The 15,253-nt window shown below is 38.3% G+C and overlaps 1 protein-coding gene across 5 annotated transcripts in view; it reads right to left on the bottom strand.

The window, feature by feature from the left end:
• Nucleotides 1–15,253, bottom strand: part of SIPA1 (signal-induced proliferation-associated 1) — a 107,668-nt gene that overhangs the window by 12,550 nt on the left and 79,865 nt on the right. For all 5 annotated transcript variants that reach the window (XM_077287337.1, XM_077287333.1, XM_077287336.1 and 2 more), the window contains exons 8-12: nt 10,861–11,135; nt 10,605–10,772; nt 9,236–9,302; nt 5,020–5,131; nt 1,100–1,198 (exon numbers count right to left, since the gene is read on the bottom strand). In XM_077287337.1, coding sequence (XP_077143452.1) covers nt 1,100–1,198; nt 5,020–5,131; nt 9,236–9,302; nt 10,605–10,772; nt 10,861–11,135 — 721 coding nt within the window. The remainder of the gene's footprint in view (nt 1–1,099; nt 1,199–5,019; nt 5,132–9,235; nt 9,303–10,604; nt 10,773–10,860; nt 11,136–15,253) is intronic.

Below are 15,253 nucleotides of genomic sequence, written 5' to 3' on the forward strand. Positions count from 1 at the left end.
TATGAAATGCCCTGTAGAGTGGCAGTGTGATTATTTGTAGTGATGAGCGAACGAGCCTTGGAAAATATGACTTACTATAAAAGCCAAACCAGAATCTAAATTTGCAAACATGGTGTTTCTGGGTATTGCCACTCGTCAGTGCAAAGTATGAGATCTGAGTTGGCTAGGTGAGAGGCTCTGGACTGTGGTCTAAGGGGTGATGTTTCTCCTTGTGGAGACTGACAAAGCCAGGCCTTGCGTGTCAGAGTAAGGAGACTTATACGCCATGCATGCTTCTCTGGGAAATTAAATATGCAAATCACCTCTGACGTAACCAAATCAGATCTCATACTTTGCACTGAAGAGAGGCAAAATCTCAAAACACTGTGTCTACAAATTGAGATTCTCGTTTGGATTTCATCCTAAGACATATGGTCAAGGCTCGTTAAAGGGTCAATATTGACTTGTAGGATTGCTACTTCCAATAGGTGGCGCTAGAGTTATAGCCCTCTTTCTTTCTTCAAGGGCAAAAGCTTTAATTTCTAATTATATATATTTGAGAAACGTTTTGTGTTTTGGTCTCTTTTCCCTTCAATGTATTCCAGGAGGTGATAGGTCATCTTTAATTGCGATGCAACTTATAATTTCTTTTGTGCATCAGTTTTTTGGCATCAATAGGCGTCATGCGGAGGGAGTAAATACTTTTCCACAGCAGTGTATATGAAAAACTATGTATAAAAATATGTATAAATGTGTAAATGCTATACTTTATAAGATGATAATAATACTTCTAGTCTACTGCTTAATTCATATGGTGGAATTCACATATTGAAAGCATAACTACAAGGGTAGCAAGCAAAGCAGATGTTATGGAACCCAGCAGCCGGAGGACCCACCTTCACTGTTAAAGGAGGTGAGGGGTAGGCAGATATCTAAGTGTTAATGCAACTTGCACATAAAAATCAGAAAGCAACAAAAGTGAAAGACTGGAGAAGCAGTGAACACTGTAACATGAAGAAAGAGAGCAAATAAAGAAGATAATATTCATTTTATGGCGGAGTAAAGCCCCATTCCATTTTTTCCCCATGATTTCATTTCTGCAGAAACACTGGCAGCTTACCCTCTTTAGACATGGCTTCCAGTATGCTGTTACAGGCGAGGGTAAGGTCAGAGATACTTTGCCATTCATCTTCAAGTGACTGCGGAGGTGGTGAGAGTGCTGCAGAAACAAAATAAGCGAGACGCTAAATGGATCAAGGCTGATAACGCTGTTTTATGAGTGTTTTCTATCGCTATACCACTTGTCGAAAATAGAAGAAAAGGTAACACAAGCATTTATGACTTATTCCTTTTTCTTATGAAAATCTGGAACTAACAACTAATTGATCAATCTACGTTTTGTCGAATTTCCATTTTTATTGATTTTTTTTCCTGGTGCCCTCCACCACCATATCTCTTCTCTCAACTCAAGACTTTGCCATAAATTTCAATCACAAGGTCAACAACATTAGAATAAGCTTCAACCCTCAGCTCATGTAAACCCCTCTACATAATGACTCATTGCTGTTTCACATAATTAGCTTCACCATTATTTCTGTCTGTAAACCTCACCTAACCACTTGTACACCTAATCCAAACCCTACCCACCCGTACCCTTACCCATGTCTTCATACCAGCCCTAACCTATCTGTCTAACCTACCACTGTCCTCTTCCCATCCTTATTTAACCATGTGACACTCCCAACCAAAACATAAAGTGTTATTCTCAAATTGTGTGTTCAGCAGCACACTGCTGTACAGCCTTTCACTTCATTGTTGCTGAGGGGGTGGACACTTTTCCTTGAGTGACAGGTCCTGTTCAGTAACTTCTTCCTACTGTTGAACTTATGCTACAATGAGATGCCTACACTGTTATCAGTATATTTGCATATAGAGATAACAGGGCCTTTGAACAAGCACACAGTTCAGGAAAGTGAGAGCAGTGATTAGGATAATTGCCCTGAAAGCAATAACAGATAGGAGACTTGACTTGTAATTTTGCAGGACTGATAACAGTACAGGAGCCAAAGAGGAGGTGAGTAAATTACTGCTCTGTAGAAATGAATGGGCTGGAAAAAGGTGGCCAGGATTTCAAAAATTAAAGGGAATCTGTCAGCAGGTTCTCCTACCCCATCTGAGACCAGGATAATGTAGTGGAAAAGACCCTGTTTCCAGCAATGTATCACTTAATGGGATGCTTGTTGCAGTTTTGATAACAACTGTCTTCTCTCAATTAACAACAAATTAGTAATCATTTTATTTTATAGTCACTCTGTGTCAGTTATTTCTGTCTCTACAACCAGGAGATCTTTTTTTCCATATGGTTTATTAAATGCTATCTCTACTATAATAAAATTAATTTCAGAAAAGTAAACATCCAAGAAACAGATCCTCTGCTAAAATAACTTTTGTATAAGAAAATGTAAAAAATACATGGCAGTCAATATCAGTTAAAAAGTACAAATGAATTTCAGACTAAGTCCTTAATCGTTGTAGAAAAATTTAAAAAATACACGGTAGCCATCAACAATCATAAAGCACTAACGCGTTTCAGACTGAACCGTTAATCATTGTCAAACAATCTAAAAATACATGGTAGCCATCAACAATCATAAAGCACAAAAACATTTCAAACCGTCCTTAATCATTGTCCAAAAATGTAAAAATACATGGTAACCATCAACAATCATGAAGCACTAACGCATTTTAGACTGAGCCCTTAATTGTTGTACAAAAATTTAAAAATGTACAATAGCTAATCACCATCTAATGGAAAATCATTTCTGAGTCTTTAATATTTGTACCATGATTAAGGACTAAGTCTGAAATGCATTTGTGCTGGCGAATAAAAGTGATTTTAACAAAGGATCCTTGTGCTGGATACTTATTGTACTACAATTTACCTTTGAATTTTTCATGCAATGGACCTTTGGTTGGGTGACCTGACATTTTTCCTGTTTTTGACAAAAATGTATTCCAGGTACACAAAAGGGCAAAATTCATGACCTTTCCTTCAGGGTAGGAAACTGCATCATAAGTATTTCTTGATACAGTCACAAAATAAATTAATTTGCTCAACCAAAAGTTATCTATCCCTCCAAATAGAAGCATTCACGACCAATTCAGGGAGCACAAAAGAAGCATTGAAACGTCTATGTTTTCTGGAGATAAGAATGATTCTGCCAGGTCAGGCTATGCGCAATCTCCCTAACAATATTATACTGATACCTTTATATGCAATTAGGACAAGGTTTCTGAGATGAAGGGCTCAATTCATTGTTACACTTGCGTTTTCTCATTGTCTAATTTTTGATGTTTTTCTCCTGTTCTTCATTTGCGCCTAATTCTTCTTTTAATTTGCGTCTATTTTAAGTCCATGTTATAGGTGATCGCCTGGTTTTTTTTATGTTTGTCATTGTGGTTGTTTTTTCTTTTCCAGATATTTCAGCCTGATTCATCAATTGCATGTTGTAGTTTTTTTAAATAAAAAATTGCAAAAGCGTGAGCGATTTTATGTACGCCTGAAATTTTTGCAAAAAACTCTTGTGACGTTTTAACGTTTTGTGCTACTTTTTATTATAAAATAATGCAAAAAAAAAAAGGTAAAATTAAAAGAATTTTCGATTTTGTGCAAGATTCGCCAACCAGCATGCACCCTGTTGAAGGAATTGGTGCAAAAAATGACAATGAAAACCTCAAGACAAAAAAAAAGAAAAGTGACTTGGAAAAAAAAAGCAAATAATGAACTCGGCCCATAGGGTTTAAAAAGATTTATTTTTATTAAAGTTAGATAGGACTTTAAAGGGAATCGGGCAGGTCTCGTAATCGTCCTCAACAGCTGTTTCGGTACAGATTTTTTTTTTTATCTGATCTAGTATTTTATGTAGTTTACTGAAATTGTACTATTTGAAGAAACAACTTTTCAGGTTCCCTTTTAAATTAGTAGATCAAAGTTTTTGATAAGAGTTTGAACATAGTGTGATCAGATTTTCTCGGAACAGAAGATAAAAAAAATGTTTCCATCTTCTCCATTCTGTGTAAGTCTGTGAAAATCGAACCGCACTCAGATATCATCAGAGTGCGATCCGATTTTTTTGATGGACCCATTGACTTGCATGGCCAAGTGCGATCCGATTTACGGATGCACATCGCAGTGCCCGGACTAGCCCCTCACATCTCCTGACGTGAGCGCTACAGTGTGATCTATTTCTATGCAGCTGTCACGCTAAGGTCAGGAGAGCCGACCGTCAGTCCGAGGATTGCGATGCCCTCCTCGCACGAGAATTGTGTCCGTCCGTCTGTGCCCTTACGCTCAGTTTCTTTTAGATGATCAGTAACCTGACTATCCCGTTATAAGCCCAAGTTAATAATTTTTAGGCTTTCTTTGAGTTACTTTTCTTTTTTTCCTTTTTTTTTTCTTGTGGCATTCAATCACATTTTTTCGCTCCACATTCTCCAAAATGTCTCCTCAAGCACTTCATAAATTTTAAGCAAAATCAAAAATGTTCTTTTAGTCTTTATTCAGTTTTGCATCTTCTTAGCACAAAAAGTCAAAAAATGAAAATATCTGCTTTACATAAAATCACTCCAGGGTGCAGGAGGGGGGAAGCTACAATTGCACAAAAATTCAATTGATGAATAAGCCAAAAACATCTGGAAGCCCAAAACCCTGTCCACAACAGTGAATGTAAAAAAAAATATAGAAACATAGAAAATAGACTTTTAAAAGAATAGGGTGCAAATGAAAAACACCAAAAACTAGACTGAAAAAAGGCAGAAATGCAATAATAGACAATACATTATGACCGTAATTAAAATCCAGGTTTTATACTAATGTGAGCAATTTTTTTTATTCCTGTATACTATAATTTTGTATGTATGTCAGAAAAAAAGAGAAAATAATGACTAAATGATAAGATATAACATGTAATAGTAAAATTCTTTGCTGATATAAACATACACATGAAATGATGAAGACTGTGTAATGGGAATTGTGCTTACTGTTTTTGGCACGTTCCTGAGCAGAGGGTGCAGGAGACAAGGTCTCTTCCTGGGCAACAACATCGGAATCAGTCATTTCCGCCTGAGGCTCCTCAAAAGTGTCATCCATCATCTAAGAAATAGAAATTGCTTCTCTGCTTAATACAATGACATTGGGGATTTTATGTAACGAATAGTGGAGCGCGAACGTGCTGGGATAAGGTTGGGTGCTAACTGAGTGTCTTCGGTGTGCTCGAAAATTATTTTCAAGTCCCCATGGCTGCATGTCTTGTGGCTGTTTGACCACTGCACCACATGTAGGGATTTCCTGTTTGTTGGGAAATCCCTGCATGTGTTGCTTCTGTCGAACAGCCACGAGACAGCAGCCGTGAGGACTTGAACATATTTTTCAAGCATGCCGAAGACACTCGGTTAGCACACAAGCTTGCTCCAATAACACCTTATCCGACCATGTTCGCTCATCAATAGTAACGAATTCTGCATTGTTCTCAGTTTAAAAATGAACGTCATTTATTGAATTATTTCCAGCACTACAGTCATAATTATACAAACCAAGGCTGTGGTGTAAAAGGATTATTCAGTGACGGCCATCTTTACAATAAATGTTAGATCGGTGCGATTGTGAGATGTGTGTCAGCCCACCAGGGTGGTATAATTGAGGATTCCTGTACACACGCCTGAATAATCCCTGTACTTGCTGTAAAGATACAGCTCTGGAAAAAATTAAGAGACAACTGCAAAATGTTCAGTTTGTCTGATTTGTCTCTTTATAGGTATATTTTTAAGTAAAATGTAAATTGTTCTTTTATTCTATAAACTTCTGACAACATGTCTCCGAAGTTCCAAGCAATACATTTTTTATTTTTTTTTCTGACAATGAAAAATGGTTAACAAAAAAACAGTGCTTTCAGACCTCAAATAATGCAAAGAAAACAAGTTCATAATCATTTAGAAACAACAATACTAATGTTTTAACTCAGGAAGACTTCAGAAATCAATATTGTGTGGAATAACCATGATTTTTAATCACAGCTTTCAAGCGTCTTGGCATGCTTTCCACCAGTCTTTCACACTGCTTCTGGCCCAAGAAATTAAGCAGTTCTTCTTTGTTTGATGGCTTGTGACTATCCATCATCCTCTTGATTACATTCCAGATGTTTTCAACAGGGTTCAGGTCTGGAGATTGGGCTGCCCATGAAAGGGTTTTGATGTGGTGGTCTCTTAATTTTTTCCAGAGCTGTATTTGTTTCTTTATAGTTAATTTTGTTAACTGGCTGCAAGATGTCGCTATTGTTGAACATGGTTAAGAGACTGTTTTAGGAGGGTTATATAAAATGAAAGGAAGCACGGCCATGTTGTGCAGGGTCTGCAGAAATGAGGGGTGAGTGAAGCTGTGCTGGAGAAGGATCCGATTATATCCTCTCGTGACAGCACCCCTCCGAGTTAGAAGCGGCAGCAGATTGGATCTGAGCTGGTCCGGGATCAGAACCTGTCCTGATGCGAGGGAATTCCTGTCGTACAAGCTGTTAAGGAACAAGGGTTTGGGACCTGGAGAGAGAGGTGCTACGCCCCGTGAGAGAGTCACGCCACAAGCATCCTCGGTATTGCTTACCGGCTGGAGGAGCTCTGCCTGCGCGTGCTGATTATTTTGTTCGGAGCAGACCCGGCGAAAGGACTCTAAAGCCCACTGCGACACCGCAGTAAGTAAACGTGCACGCATCACAATATATTTTTAGCGCCAAGAGATACAAGGCCTATAGTTAGGTATATTGACTTTACGGACCACGTTCTTTTGCGGTTCAGTGACTGAATATTCTATGCTACGCTGGTGCTGGCCTAGCATGCAGCGAACCCCCAGACAAGACTTGTGTTTCCTATTTGTCTGCTGGAAGAGGAGTCTTTGTGGAACAATCTAAAACGGAGCAATGGTTCAGCTCCAACAGACTTTGTCCACGACACCTTTGCTGACATGTATGTAAATATGGTTAACTTTGGAACATTCTTAATATAGTCGAGGACGGACTTTTCCTCTAGTTTTCTTGAGATTAAACCGGAACGGGTGGGAAATATTTGATTGGGAAATAGATATAGAAGTATATATTCTTAGGATTGTGAATCACTGTGCTGAACCGCAGGCGAGCCCGTGCTTTACACTCCTTTAATTAAACCAGCTTCTCTCAGGGTGTAATAAGGTAACGGCGGCCGGTTCACACGGGCACGCCAACAGGTAAATTTACGTAGAGAATATAACAGGAACAGTTATCTTGGGTGCCGAGCTGATCAGCACAGAGGATATAGCCTTCTGGCGAAATATTTGTTTGATGTGTTCTCTTGGTGTAGTTATCAAAACCGAGTAGGAATAACTTCATCGCTAAGTAAAATAGTTACAGAAAGTGGACTGTGTAAAATTGGTTCTTTTCCCGTCTGTGACTCCGCTGTATCTGGAACAACACCCTTGGTGCATGATTTCCACGATCCAACTCATGGCAGCCCTACCATTCAACTGTCTGAAGGGGCTATGCGGCCCCTTTATTGCCAACACCGATCCTCATTGCACCACAATGTATTTTTTTCGGCTACGTTCCCACTCTGAGTATTTGGTAAGTTTTTGATGTTGCAAATTTTCTGCACTTATTATGTAAATTAAAAGAAACAAAAAAAAAGTAGATACACCTCATGGTGGGATGACTTTTATGCTTTTTTTCAATCAAAAACAGTGTTTACTATGTACTCGTATGTTATTTATACAGTACGATCTATTACTTTTGAATTACAGCAGGGTATTGGCTCGTTTTGCTTCTATCTTAGATTTTATTATTTCAAATTAGTTTTTTGATCACGGTGGTTTTGGCTCTTGTTGGAATGTCATGCTGCTTTGTTTTTCATATTTCCTGGTATTTGGATTTGACAAAACCTTCTTAATACAGTCATGTGGGGATTACATGCTTTTATACTGCGTTTCTGCAGCACGTGTTTTTTACCCCCAGATTTTCTGCATCTAATGCGATTTCAGGGGAGAAATCTGCACATAACACTAAGAGTGCAGCGAAGAAAAATTGACATGTTGTGGATTTCAAAAATGCACCGCGGGACACTTCATGCCTCGTACAAATAAGAAAAGCAAAACGGGTATGAGAGCTCTATAAATCACATCCACTTTGCTGGAACAGTAAGACGCTGCATTTTTTTGTGCAGCGAAAATACCCAGTGTCAAAAACTCATAGTGGGAATTTAAAGGGAATCTGTCTTCAGGTTTTTGCTACGTAATCTGAAGAGAGCAGAAGATAGGGGCTGAAACACGATTTCAGTGATGTGTCACTTATCAGGCTGTGAGCTGTTGTTTACTTACAATGAAGGCTTTATCACTAGGACATTATCACTGCCCAGACTGGCTGCCTCGTGCCAAGTGGTCCAACCACACCCCCTCCTCTGATAAGCAGCTCACTGTCCATAGACAATGTACATACAGAGCCTGATTTTCTTATATCTGCTATATCTAAGAACTCATTGTGTCACAACTGCTGCACCCAGTAAACTAAGTGACACATCGTTGGAATCGGGGTCTCTTTTGCTACGTTATACTGCTTTTAGATGATGTAGCAAAAGCCTGGTGACAGGTTCTATTTAACCTTAGTAATAGCTGGTCTTGATATTGCATGTTTTTTTTTTCCAATCACTTAGAGGGATTGTATCATCTTCTTCTGCAGGAGCGCACTGTTCCCCTGCCACTTGGCTTTTTGCCTTTTGTTAGGCAGTTCTTTTCTGTTTAATTGACAGCTTCGATTGACAGTTCAGACCCAAACTGTGTGCTCTCTGATGCTACTATATGAGGAATGGACTGGAACAGAAGTTGGTTAGAATCAGGCGCTAACAGTGCACTCCAGAGATCCTGGCAGTGCACTCCACTGGCCATGTTCAGAGCAGCGCTTACAAGCTCAATCAGAAAGAGGTGATGTAGCCTAGGCAAAAATTAGTAAACAATAGAATAAAAAAAAGCCTTTATTCTTGAGAACTGAGAGGATTTTAATAACAAATAAATTGCACAGTTACTGTTTTGAACAAGCCCTTTGCCGTTTTACTTTTTATGATGATAAGAATAACCCTTTAACAGTCAGACCCCCAGAAATCTAATACTGCTAGCCTTTCCTAAGGATATCTAATCAATTTTAAAAAATAATTCTTTAAAGAGTAAATTCTTGCATGAAATGAATCTCACCACTTCATCTCTTGATGGATCTGGTTGAGGAATAATGTCGGGTGGAGCCAAATCCGCTTTGTTGAACCTTAAAAAAATAAAATAATTAAAATCACCCACTTTATAAAAAAAAAATCTACATTTTGATCATTATATCTCAACATGATGGCAGTACACAGACACTGAAGCAGATGGGTTACAATTGGCTGTTAGGATCCTAGGGCAAATCTGATTACTTTTTAATAACTTGACATTTCAGTCATTTCCTTACTGTACCAGTATTAAAATTGTCAAATCAGTAGAGTTAGTTTACACTTTAAAGTTTCATTTGTGTCTTTTTTTTTTTAGCACATAATGAAAAACTAACCGTTCTGTGCTGGATCCAGTTTTCATCCATTTTTAGACCATGTGTCAATTTTTACCGTCAGTGTTTTATTTGTTTTTCTCATAGGCAAAACAAACCCCAAACATTTCCAACATGTTTTTTTCACTATATGGAATGTCGAGAAGTTTCGCTCACAACAAGCGCTTCTTCCTGGTACCAAACAGCGAAACGGCTGTTGTTTGTACCTTTTAGTATTCCACTGGCTACCGTGCTGTACACTTTGGAATAAAATCTCTTTACATTTTTAATCGGTTGAGTGCGCAGTTTATTTTCTCTACATTGTCTATATAGCTGGACCGTCTATATACTTGCTGAGCACCACTTGATTATAAAGGGATAACTGTCTTGTGGTGTTCTGGTATTTCTCTTCAATGCTGACCTTTTTATTTTTCACTGACCTATTTATTGCCGAATTTGAGCTGCAAATCGGATCAAAAATGGTACTCCAAATGGCTATGTTCATTGCAGCTGAAGGCAGGTGATTCGACTGGGGTAAAGCCGGGGTTTGGAGGTCATTTACATGCAATATTTTTTTTTTCTTCACAGAGGTTAAGACAAATCCCCCAGTAAAGTGATTTGCAAAGTTTTATAACTTTCCATCTTGGAAAAAGGCTTATTTTTGAAGTCCACTGAACCTGCAGATTTCTGGTGGATGCTGGACCATCAGATGTTTATGGAGGCCTCTCCCAAAGAGAAGGATCTGGCACTCTGAATTTTTGACTCCTGATTCTTTCCTTTTCAAGGAATATAAGCCAATGCCAGAAGTGTGTGGCAGAAGCTTTCTCCTCTCTACCCATGGAGACATAGAACGCTTGGCCGAGCTGAGCTATCGTATATGGGGGAATCGGGAGAGATAGCTGTCTGTCGAAGGAACATTTGGCTAACTGTTATCTCGACCAGCTTAAAAACTTGAAGTTGCCTTTACAAAGTTCTTATTAGTACATTGTAGCATTGCCAATGAGTGAATTTCATTTCTTTTATTTTTTATTTATGATATTATGCTACCTGAACTCCGTCCTCTCCTCCTGAACAGATAAGGTGCGTAGGATGCTCTTAGTCTCTGGAGCGGTTTCTGCTTTTCTCGCAATCACGTCCTCCTTCTCTATGTCTCCTTCTGAGCGTCTCATAATTCTCTGTTCTTGCAATGACTTTACATATAGCTCGGAGAAGCTCCTAAGGACCATGTACAGCAAAGGTTAGGACTCACACGACACTTGTAAACACGGCTTGGCTCCTCCGTCTATACTTGTACTTTTCTTACCTGCGGGGCTTCCCGGCTTCATCAGGAGGCAGAGTGGTTACTGTTACTTTTTTTGCACGAAGGAAAAGGCTGCGGACATCGTCAGGGGTCAATGAACAGAAAGGTTGACCACAGATGGCGACAAGCCTGGCCCCTGGACACAATCCTACAGTCTCTGCCATGCTGAATCTTTCCACATCTATCACAAAGCCACCAGAATCGGCATTAAAGCCGAGCTGCCCAAGACCGTTCCTCAGTAGAGGGATCTCACGGGTCTCACAGCCACCGGAGACGACCTACAGAGACAATGGGGATACAAACCGTGCATAAAACAATTTATGAGATAGAGATATTGGTTTTTATGTGATTCTGTCTATTACTTTTTAAACACGTTTTGTCTTTTCACATTCTGACCCTATAATTCACCTTCTTTTTCCCAATTTGATATTGTAAAAATCTCCCAAATAATATTAAATCTAACAAACATTTTGAACTGGGGGAAAAAAGTAAAATAAAAAGTAAAATTTGCTGCTTATTAAAATTCTCAGCCGTTCTTAAAATATCAACACTTTTCTTTGTTTACAGTGGTCGGTCTCCAAGGCAACGTGTTGTAAGCAAATGGAAAGAAAAGTGTTAATATCTCAAGAACGGCTACAAATTTTAGGAAGCAGTAAATTGCAAAATTGTTTATATGTACAAGCACTATCCAACAATACTAGAGTTGGTGTGAATGGATTCACAGAATCCAGTCCATCGGCCACATCCGTGATCTGTGGTCACTGGCCGGGAGCCATGAAAACAGCCTCTTATCTGTCGACATACGCAGCTATTCTTTTGATTAGCCAGCCCGACCTTATCGTTGTAGCGTGAAACACGTGATGTCGCGCCAGGTCATCTGATCAAAACAGCATCACATGCCATCAAGTAAAAGAATATTCTCACGGCCCTTATCTAGTAGCCAGCGGCATTATTGCATCTTCTGCATTTCAACTGTTGGAGCTATTTTTTTTCCTCTTTTCTCATCCTGGTCGCTGTATAAGGCCTTGTTTTATCCAGAAAATGTTTTACTATTTTCAACGCTTTTGGTTCATATAAATTGCTGTGTAGTTTGTAGAATTTTCTATTTTGATAAGAATATAGAAAACAGAGTTTCGTTTTGTTTGACATTGTTGTCTTTTGTGTTTTATAGTTTTTATGTCTCGCACGCAAAAAAATTTGTTGATTTAACTCGTCAGGTTATTATGGTCATGTGAATGCTTAGTACATATAGTACTTTTATTTTTATGTCAAAAAAATTGTTGTTTCACCAAATAATTGATTTCTTTTATACTCACCGGGGAGACATTTTACATTTCTTATATATTTTTGTTACAGGTTTTTTTTTATACATATTTATATTTGATATATAATATGGCCCCAAGAGGACACAAGAGACCATTACTGATTATTATTGTTCAGTTTTTCATTATACCCGGGACCTGCCCTAGTTTTAGGAAAAAAACAGCTTTCTATAAAGATAGAAGTCCAGATTGTCCACCTCTAGGGATAATATTGTTTATTGCTTAAATGCATATGTTTGGGTTTAAAAATAATTTTTGCAATTCATTGTCTTTAAAAATGTTGCACCACTTTGCTTTTACAGGGTTTTTTCCCGTCACATTCAACTTTGATGTGGTCTGAGGTCATATATCAGCTGAGTGGAGCTCCGAAAAAGACAGATAAAAGAGTCAGAAACTCTCATAATAATAATAATAATAAATAATCTCATTGAACCTTCAGAATGAGCTCACTGATAGATTATCAGTTAACCCATTGTACAGCCAGTAATAGACCATGCAGCACAGAGGCTATAGAAGGCAAAAGGTGCAACATTTTTTACAAACCACAATTACAAAAATGATTTGTAGCCAAAAACAAATGCATTTAAGTAAGAAAAAAAAAATTACCTCCCCACCTTTAACTACTTCCGGACTGCACATAGACGATAAACAGCCAGGCAATAACTACTTAATAGAGCAGCTGAACTTGATCGAGCAGCTGTGGTAGCTGGGAGCTGGCTGTCAGACATTGCAGAGCTGACCAATGAGAAGGCAATGATGTTTTTTTTACCGTATCTGCCTTCTTGATCGTTGTATGCACAGAGCTGAACAAGTGCTGTGAACAAAGTATATAGGAAGCACTTGCAGTGCTTCCTCCTCCAGACCCAGTGGTCATGTGCTCGCTGGGTTAAGGGATGGAGCTCTGCAGAAGGCTAAATTTTCTCTGTAACTGGGTCTAATACACCTACCCAGTTACAGGTGAAATCAGATTTTAAAAAAAATCATTTTAATGTTGAAATGACCTCCTAAAAGTATTTTATGACCTTATGGGCGTGGACAATATGTGAAATATATGAAAAATGTATACATAAATAAATAAATAAAATGTTAAAAAATAAACTAATTAAAAAAAGACAATGCCCATAAATATCATTAACATCCCCGCACTCGTAAAAAAAAAATGTGTCCGATATTTAAAAAAAATGTTAATTAAAAGCAGAACAATTTTTAAAATGTATTTCAGCGGTTCTTTTTCATTATAAAAAAAAAAAATCTGAAAAACATTTACTTTGTTTTCCCACTGATATCGACTGATATTGGCAAAAAAAATAAGAAAAGAGAGTATGAAAATAACATAAATATTAGGTTGCACAGATCATGAAAAAAAATTACACCATTATTTGAATATCTGAATGAGAACATTTTTTACAGTTGTTTAAATAGCAACACACGAAAAAAAAACAAAAATGTCCCTGGTCAGATACAGGGGGGGTAAATGGCCCAGTATTGAATAGGTTAAACTCAATAATAGCACAGTATAACGTGAACTGTTTATCTCCCTCTAGTGGTGGCTAAAATTATATCTTTTAATTTATATCAATCTAAATGATTGTTCATTAAAAAAAAAGCATAAAAAATGTTTTATGAAATAATCAGTATAGAATTTTGATTCTCAGAACTGTGCTTAAAGGAGCTGTCCGGTACGTTATTATTAATGGCTTATCCTTAGGATAGGTCATCAATACCAGATCGGTGGGAGTGCTATACCCCGCTTAGTTTGCAGAGCTGAACAGAACAGCTCCATCACCTGCATAGTGGTCGTGGACTGGTACTGCAAGTCCACCTCTATTGAAATGAATAGGTGTGAATCTGCAGTACCTCCCTGTGACCACTATGCAGTTGATGGAGCTGAGCTTTTTCCACACTGCAACAAAGCACATCTGTCTGGCACCGGGAACAGCTAATGGATGCTGGGTGTTGCACCGACACTTATCTGATATTGATCGCCTATCCTAAGGATAGGCCATCATTATTAAAGTATTGGACAACCCCTTTAAATCGTATTTTGCCCCTGACTGATCCTCTCCTTGCAAATGCATGTGATTTATAACTGGTTGGGTATGGCGTTTCTATTCTGATTGGTCATATAATCAAGGCTGCAGATTAATCTTGTACTCGATGCACGGAAATACCGGACTGAGCCATTGTGGTCCGCTTAGAATAATAAACGTAATGTGCTGTCGCCTGCATCCTGAATCCTTTTGTGTCCTTGGTGCCATCAATTCTTGCAGATATGACTACACTATGACCTTATAAATGCTGTCCTTGCAATAAAGTCTATTAACGAAGAGGAAGCCATGTTTTGCATTCTGACACATTTCTGATATAACCAACGGCATAACCGCTTGCGCTACAGCAGAATGTCAGGATTGATTACCGCTGCACTTTTTACAACTGATTTGATTTAACAATATGTCCCTTTAACAATGACTATCCTGCATTATAATAAGCTCGCTTCCTGAAATCCATTTCCTGTTTTTTATCATACAAGTTTCCTGATTTCTACATTCGTAAAGGAGTTGTTTCCTAGAAATAAAAAATAGCTGATCCTTTCCCATAATGAAAACACAGTAGTGTGGAAATGCAATGTAGATGCCGCAGAGAGGAATGCAGTTTGCGGCAATCCAAATCAAAGTAACAAATAAATAGGAAATGTAATCCTGAATTTGTGACTGAATGTTTTTTTAAATATACAAATTTTGCATTCGAGGTATTCCACATGAGTTGTCCATCCTTCAGGAAATTTTTTTTTAACTTATAAACATGTATTTAGTGCTAAAAATCATTTTTACAATTGGGATTCATTAATAAATTTTCACCATTTTGCTAAGATGAGTCTGCTCACACTGCTGTCCACCCTGTGTATCTGATCTAGTACTGGAGACACCAGGGTACAGAAATAAGAAGAGGCTGCTCACACTGCTGTCCACCCTGTCTATCTGATCTAGTACTGGAGATACCAGGAGTACTGAAGTAAGAAGAGGCTGCTCACACTGCTGTCCACCCTATCTATCTGATCTAGTACTGGGGATACC

Source organism: Ranitomeya variabilis, chromosome 2, assembly GCF_051348905.1.
Source record: "Ranitomeya variabilis isolate aRanVar5 chromosome 2, aRanVar5.hap1, whole genome shotgun sequence".
Lineage (NCBI taxonomy): Eukaryota > Metazoa > Chordata > Amphibia > Anura > Dendrobatidae > Ranitomeya > Ranitomeya variabilis.